Source organism: Limulus polyphemus, unplaced genomic scaffold (genome assembly GCF_000517525.1).
Source record: "Limulus polyphemus unplaced genomic scaffold, Limulus_polyphemus-2.1.2 Scaffold2691, whole genome shotgun sequence".
In the NCBI taxonomy this organism is placed as follows: domain Eukaryota; kingdom Metazoa; phylum Arthropoda; class Merostomata; order Xiphosura; family Limulidae; genus Limulus; species Limulus polyphemus.
In genome coordinates, this window is record NW_013668301.1 from 221,317 (window position 1) to 229,847 (window position 8,531).

General features: G+C 30.8%; 1 protein-coding gene across 1 annotated transcript in view; it reads left to right on the forward strand.

Annotated features, from left to right (window-relative positions):
* The window catches only part of LOC111087815 (cation channel sperm-associated protein subunit gamma 1-like), a 95,965-nt gene that overhangs the window by 75,641 nt on the left and 11,793 nt on the right, over nt 1-8,531 (forward strand). Inside the window, exon 9 of the mRNA XM_022395845.1 lies at nt 4,367-4,529. Within this exon, the coding sequence (XP_022251553.1) occupies nt 4,367-4,529 (163 nt within the window). The remainder of the gene's footprint in view (nt 1-4,366; nt 4,530-8,531) is intronic.

Below are 8,531 nucleotides of genomic sequence, written 5' to 3' on the forward strand. Positions count from 1 at the left end.
ATTTGCTGTTATGTTAAACTTATATTAAAGTTTTTCTTCATTACCCATTCAAGCCATCTCCAAGTCTCAAAGTGGGTTTCTCGTCATTGAATTAGACTTCTAATCTGCTTCTCATGTGAAGTCAGATAAAACAAATGTTTGCTTTTGGAAGGATTCAATAATCATTGTAGAATGTCATTATTTTATATCATTATTCATTTTTCACTGAAAAGAAATAAATTCTTGAAACACTATTAAAATAATGCCTCTTACAAAAACGAATGTATGTTAAAAATGAATGGGCTCAAGGTGAATCACAAGCTTTTTAAATTTGTTTGTGAGGAATATAATGCTATTTCATCTAAAATCTAAGTTGCTCCAATAGAGGACCATGCAACAGGCTAACGACTGAAGTTGCATGTAACAAAATAATACAACCTCTATAAGGATGAAAATGCAGTGAAAGGATTATATGAAATATATAACCACCGTTAAAATTGTATGGGTCATGAAAGGCTTTACCAGTGGCAAGCAGGTTCATAATGAAATTACCATCAGTCTGACCTTATTCACAGCAAGAGTATTATTTTCACTTACTTCTTTTTTAGTTAAAACTAAATAGAAAGAGCAGATTTCAACATACATTATTTATATACATAATTTGGCAGAATCCAAGGAATGAAATCATCTGCTATTACTTCTTCCAAAATTTATGTCCAAATGCCCTCACAGGTGTTATTCATTCTTAAAAATGTATCAAGACATATGTTATTGACTCAAATAAAGACCAGGAATCATAAAGATTACTAGTTTTGAATGTTCTGTTAGTTAGTTAGAGAGATAATGAACAGAAGAAAAAATCAAGATAACAGAAAACTGACTAACAGGTACAGTGTGAGACCCTTCCACTTACTAGTGTACTAGAAGACTTCAAGTAATAGTTAGCCCCCTAGATTTAGCAGTTACATTGTTTGATAGACTTCTCAAGATTACTCAGATTGATGGCTAGCATGTTACAGGCTGACTGTTTGACAATATACTAAATTTTTATTATGTAATAATACTGTCAAGAAAAGTATTGCTTGAATTGAGTAGGTACAACAAAGTGAAGCACAATATTAAACATTATACTTTCAAAGGGTACAAAGATAAATGCCAGAAATCAGAAATTGTCTTTTAACAGAATGTTTTCTTTGATAAAAGAAATAACCTTCATCTTAAGAAAAAGTATTTGTCTGATACCAGTATTTTGACTTACATCATTGTCATAGTACAGTGCAATACAAAAACTGTGTATAACTGATATATAATTAGGCTTCTTAGTTAGTAGCACTTGAAGGAGTCACAGTGAGTAGCCTCATAATATGACATATAAGACAACAATCAGAAAGCTTTAAATTAAAACTTTTAACTATATGACTAATGTTTGAACCTGTTTAGTAAATGGTGAAATACAGAAATTATTATGCTGTATTATTGGGTTATGGGAAACACAAAAGATGGTTAATGTAAACAAAAATGAACTGTTATACAGCTAACAGTTCATTTTATAAAAAAATAGCAGTAGTAAATGAAAATAGTGAGTAAATTGAATATATGATTTTGAAAACCCCATTCTGTCCACTCTTTCATAATTAATGTTTTTTTGCTACCTAACAAGCATTGAGAACTTCTTCCAGAAACATAGCAATAAAGATAATAACTTTAAAAAGTCTTGATGGTACACAATTTTATTAATCATTCCCATTGATGAGAGTATTGACAATCTAACTGTTTTTAACAGTGATAACTACAGGATCTCTCCTTTTCAGGATATTTTCCTATCTTGTAGATTAAATGAGCATTAAGATTTGTCTTTATTCAGTTAGTATGAGTTAGGTGACCTCTATAAATAAACAAAAGAAGTTGCTATAAGCAATAATATTATTCTGTTTTTCCTACTAATTTTATCTACATGCTTGAACAATGAACACTTATCCAGAGAATGTACTTTTCTTGTTACAGATTTATTGGTGATCTCTCTAAATTATAGAACAGTGACTTACAGCTCTTGCTTTGTTTTTAAAATTCTTTCTTGTATGGAATTCACTCTTAAATTTTCTGATAGCAATTGGTAGCTTAATGTTCTTGATTGCTATAATTATCAAAGACAGCTATTTGATTACAGGTATTTTAAACAATCTAAGGAAAAAAAAACCCATTTGTCTTCATTTCTTTTTACATTCAACAGTTGAAATATTGATTATTTTTGGCTTTTTTTATTGGTTTTGTATCTTTGAATTCTCTTTGACATATATTAGGTGCAGTATGATATTTAGCTACCTCAATAGAATAGATAGTTTGGAACTCTAAAATTATTAAATAGTCTGCCAGATTTATACTGTGTTATATGTTTCATACTAGTGGCTACCCCAACAAATACATTAGGATTCTGTTCATGATGATTACTAACAAAGTAGAAAATATTTCACGCCATGTTTCTATAGTTATTCCCCACATCATTCAAACTGCATTCCAAAGTCAACTTGAAATTTGATTTACCCATTGTTCCTACAGAGAAACCAAACCAGCCCTTCAAATGTGTTAGAGTAACTCACTTAACCCTCCAAAACACTGCAGTAACACAAAATTTGCTGTATCCAAATGAGGGTTAGGCACCCTTTTGTTGCAAGTAAAACCTAATTTATGAATTATAATGTATTGTTTAGTTCCAAGCTTAAACTGAAGAAACAAATAGCCTCTTATACATAAACATCAATGAAAATGTCCATGATACTAAAAACTTAAATACAAATAACATGTTTGCTGAACATTTTGCCAAAAACAGTGATGTTGGCCATATTAGTAATCCCATTCTGAAAATCACAAATCTCAAGTACAAAATGTTACATGGACACAAAATTTAAAGAAGCCTTTTCATTTGATCTTTAAGCCAACAATACTTAGAAGTAAAAGTTGGCCACTTTTAAATTATTATCATTGACAGAAACCTCCTGCTCTTGTATGTTCACAAACAGTCATTATCTTCTTACAGCTAATTAACTCTGACCTAGTTTCAACACAATTAACATATGCATAAAAGGTACTTAATTGATCTCCATTTGCAATTAATTTCTTTACATGTAAAAAATTAATGATAATTTCACATGGGCACAATTATACAGTCACACACTTTATGACTGTTTTTAAAATTAGATATCTTTCATTTGCATGTAATTCAGAGAAATTTCATCAGTTAATTAATGACACTTTTATATGCATGTCTGTATTTCAGTTCTCTTTTATTTCTTAGTATCAACTTTTGTTTTTTTCTATGACCTAAAAATATAGCTTAAAAATAGTACATTCCCCCATTTAGGGAATAGAATAAAACCCGAGATAGGCTAAAAGTTTTAATTTAATGCTGTTTGAATGTTGTCTGATATGTAATGGAAAGCTACTCAGTGTGATTCTCTTAAATACTACTTACAAATAAGCTTAATTTTATATTAGTTGTATTTAGTTTTTAAATATGATTCATTTTCGACAATACTATATTTTTGTTGTTACATATCCTTTCACAAAAGTGAAGGATAACCAAAGTTCTAACATTCCTCACTTTTTGGTTTTTAACTTTATAATATTGTAAGATTATTTAAGCTTATAATCAGTTAGGCCTGATGATGGCTATGACACAGTAGCTGAAAGCTTGGGAAAAAGTTAAATAAAGTCATGGAGTTTACCTTTTAATTGGTATTAAGGTTAACAAATGCAGAAAATTATCAAGACACATTAGTGGTTGTTATATTAATCTGGAACAAGATATTAATTACTTTGATCAGAAGTATGAATTAAAATTAATGAAGGTGATATAATTAATTAGGTGAACAACTATCATTGGATAAGTTAGATTTTTTGCTTATGGTTTAATAGATATATATTATTAAGACTTGGAATAAAAATCATTTTTGGTTTTTGAATCCTCGAATACTCCTTAAATTTGATTTCAAATAAATGGTAGTAACCCTTCAGTCATTATGCTGGTGAAATTTTGACTACTAACTAGGTTGAATATATATGATATTCTAAACCATAAATATTTATATTTTAAGTTCAAATCTAATGATGTACATGTAGTTGTCATTTTGTTCATAAATTTGATGGGCTTATTGAATTAAAGTATCATATCATATGTCAATAATGATAACATTTTCTGAGAACTACAAATGACTAAGTAATAAAATAGTTTGACATATATAAAATTATTGACTTTGATACCACCACTAAAGCATAGTGAGGACCCTAGTATTACTTATAATGACTAATCACATTTTAATATACAAATTAAGAAATAGAATTAGATGATTAAAAACTTTATTAGTGACTAAGATGATCTTAATTTTTGTAGCAGTCTTACAGTGGCTTCCAATAAAAGTGAAGAAGATGATGCCAAATATGGTCAAAATGGAAAACCATGCTCAGAAACCCATGTTGTCACTTTCCCAGTAAAATGTCTTTACAGCAAAATTTATTTTGAAGTGGATTACCTAAATGTTTATACAAGGATGTCTGTAAGTAATTTAATAAAAAAATCTTCAGTTACTTTGGTTTATCTTTAAATATGTTGAAACATATGTTAAATTTCTTTTTTCATTAAACCGTCTGTCATTAAACTGAAACCTTTTGCACAGATGGGTTATTTCAGTTTCACTGTAAATTTAATGTTGTTGGACATTTTGTGGCCATTATTAAGGGTCTATCATCTTGGTCCATTGTGGTAAGTCTGCATCATCACATTGATGAATTGCTTCAGTCATTGATAAAACTCTCCAGGATTTAAAGGCGGATTAGTAATTTAACTATTTTAAGAAGAGGGACATTTTTAAATTCCAATCTGTCAACATCAGTAATGGTATGATTGTAGTATGGTCCATGTTTCAGGATTCTATCTTCAAAAACTTTTACCTAATTTTTGTATTTTTCGATAGGCTGTGTACAAATTAATGTCTTTAGATCAAGATTAAGCTCCAATAATTCTTGCAGCACATCACACATCAATCCAAGATCCAAAACATATTCAGCTGACATTATTTTCTTAAGAAGACCTACTTATATGCTTCTTTTCTTTTGAATTTCTGTGTTTTTAGTCATCTTTAGCTTCCTCAAAATGTCTTACTACAGCTTCATAGTCTTCCTGCTGAAACATGAAACAACCCATTGTGTACATAAAATCCATCCAGTTTTTAACAGTTGAGCTTCAAGGAGACTTGCACAAATTTGTAGTTCCCTTGAATTTTTTGGTGATACATGGTACAATACATATATAGTTTATCCATGAAAGGTTTAAGTCTATTTATTCCTGAAACAGTTTTTACAGTGTCTGCAATAGAGAGCTCTAATCTGTTATTGGCACAGTGCCATGTTAGAATTCACAGGAACATATATCTTTTAACAATGCTCATACGCCACTATGTTTATCAAACATGACTGCTGCACCATCACAAGCCAAAGCAACTAAATTTTCATGTAAATATTCTTCTGTATAGCATAGCAACTTGAGGTTATCAATCAGTTGATTTAAATATGCCTTTGCAAAGACAGGATTGCTTAGTGCAATCAAGTCAGTAAACAGTTTCAGTGAATTTGTCATTTCAGTACCTGACAGAAAAACATGAATGTAGAGGATTAAAATGAAAACTTGACTGAGTGTGTGATGCTTTCATCAATTAGCAGGGAAATTTTAGACTTAGAATCTATAATTTTTTTTAATGGGGCTTTTCTCATCTCTTTCCCAGTATGATTCACTATATTGATGCATGAGTTGGAGGAGTGAAGTATGTGTTCCATATCAATGTCATTTAGTTCCTGTACATCAGTCTCAGATTCAAAATCATTGAATGATTGTTTTTTCTTGGCTACTTTGTAGGCTGTTTGAAATATCTTGACAGTTATTTCTCTGTCGTAAGCCACAGCTTTTATGCACACATTTTCTAGTGCCTCCTTTTGTGCTTCCGAAGCCAGTTTCAAAACAACTTTATGGGCAGAACTTTCTTTATGTTCAAATATTTTTTTTACATAAAGACATGAATTGCTGTTTTCTTATATCTAGACAGTGGGTAATTTCAGTATTGGCCCATTCTTTTGAGATTGTCATCTCCAAGCACTCCGACATTTTTACATACTACACAGCCAAGTTTATTTCTTTTTACTTTCAACTATTCATGCTTCTAACAAAATTTATTTTTAGGTCAAATTCTAACAATCTGGTGGTTCACTAAACCTTAGTGCATTACTACCATTAACATCTATATGTAATGATATTTGGGTAATCTTTGAATTACTTTCTGCAGTTTCTTCATTCTTTATCACATTAGCTGAAGTTGACATAACCTGATACTCTTCTTCACTAACTCTAACGGAGTAGGACCTTTCAAAAGCACTCGGGTTATGGAGTTTTTATTCATTTATATCAAGACTTCTTGAACCTATGTGTTTTTCTAACATCATGAATCTAATGGAGTAAGTTCATCCAGTTTACTTTTCTTTCATACAGGTAAAGAGAAATCACTTGTTGTTGTTTGGCTCATTAAATAACAAGTGTAAACCAGATCAGTAAAATGTAAAAATAGGCTTCAAAATTGAAGATGAAAACCATGGGAATACAAACGTAATAAAACCAAAATAACACAACACAAAAAAAGCTTTACAGAATGCACTCTGTTCACCAGCACTCAGTCAACTCGGAGAGAGAATTGAGCTTACAAGAAACAAATGTATTCTTCTGCCAAATTACTGCTTACTGCACTTCTACTACCACCGATCATAAAAGCTTTCCCCTTACACTTACATATCACCCATTCATCACACAACTAACTCATATATTGCTTGACACCTTTCACATCTTTACACAGGACAGTACCACCAGTCATGTTTCTTAATAAACCCCTAATTTCTTTTAAACGTGACACTAACATTAAAAATATACTCGTCCACAGTCAACTTCCGAACAACATACAACAACCATGTCACACAGAAATTGGTACGTACAATTGCCAGAGGAGCAGATGCAACACTTGCCCTTTCATCGATCATAGAACATCTGTTAAGAGCCCTAAGTCAGCCTATACTGTTAATAGCCATTTCACATGTACATCTAAATATTTAATTTATTGTATTATTTGTAACTACTGTGACCACATCTACATGGGAGAAATCAGCCGTATGCTCTCTGAACTCACACGAAGACACTTGTGTAGCATTTTGATTAAAGATCTAGATAAACCTGTAGCTCAACACTTTAACAAATGATATGGTGAAATGATACAAGCAGGAACGATGCCAGAGTTGTAGTTGAAAGTCAAATAAGTGGACATTATTCAGATTTTTAGTGGTGTTTTATGAACCCTTGGTAAACCATAGAGGCAGTGTTTTGCTTTTGCTTCCTTGCATTTGTTGAATAATGTATTGATGTTTTAGTAATTTTTCTAAAACATGGCTCATCTGCTTCTCATATATTGGAGTTAAGTTTTGTCAAATTCAATATATTTTCATAAGTCATCTAAACCTTTGTTCATTAATGTAAAGTATTTACTTTTGTTGAGTATAATGGTTTTATTCCCTTTGTTGACTATTTTGATTATTAAGTGAGGCTTTTTCTTAAATTGACTAATTCTTTTTTGTTCATATTGTGTTTAACCTCGGTATGTTTGATTAAGACCTTTTGTTATTTTGTAGAAACTTTTTCAAGAACATTTTATTAAGGGATTTGTTTTTGGTTTAGATGGAAATTTAGGTTCTACAATGTTTTGTTTTTATCAAACTTTCTAATATCTATTTCATATCCTCTTAATATATAAATGTACACAGGATGATTAGTTTTATGCATATAATTTGAATTGAGTATTTATTTTATTATACCTTTCACTTGGACTAGTTAGTAGTCTTCTTAATAACAATGACAACATACAAACTTCTCTGAAAGTGCATACGTGTTGACTATGTTTTATGTAAATTGGTGTTAATACAATTCTTATGGACTTGCATTTTCTGTTTAGCAAAGGTATTTGTTGATGAATGAAATGTTATTTAATGGTTGATAATTGAATTTAAAATATTGAAAACCACCAGTACAAACCTTGTTCACAATGTTGAAGTTGAGTCGATGCTAGATACGGTGATTTTGGTATACCTCCTGCATTTTTATGAAGTGTTTCACATAAGTACACTTCTCTACTTCTGGAATATCAGTTAGTACCACAAATGTACATAAATTATCAGTGTATAGGTGCTAAAATTTACCCTCTGTACCTTGGGTACGGTCATGTACAACATGCTGGACTAAACCACCTACTTGTTCTTGACAAAATTGCCTGCCAGTGTATATTTGAAGAAAGCTTACAAAACCTGTCTTGCTTTGAGCAAGCACCTAACTCTTTATCCTCCATTTATGGGGTTTTACCTTGATGTATTGTTTTATTTTTGGTCTCCCCTTTAAAGGTATTGTTACGTCTCCGTTTGTTAATTGATTTTTCCGTAACTTCGTTCCGACGAAATTTTAACGACACAAGTCTTTA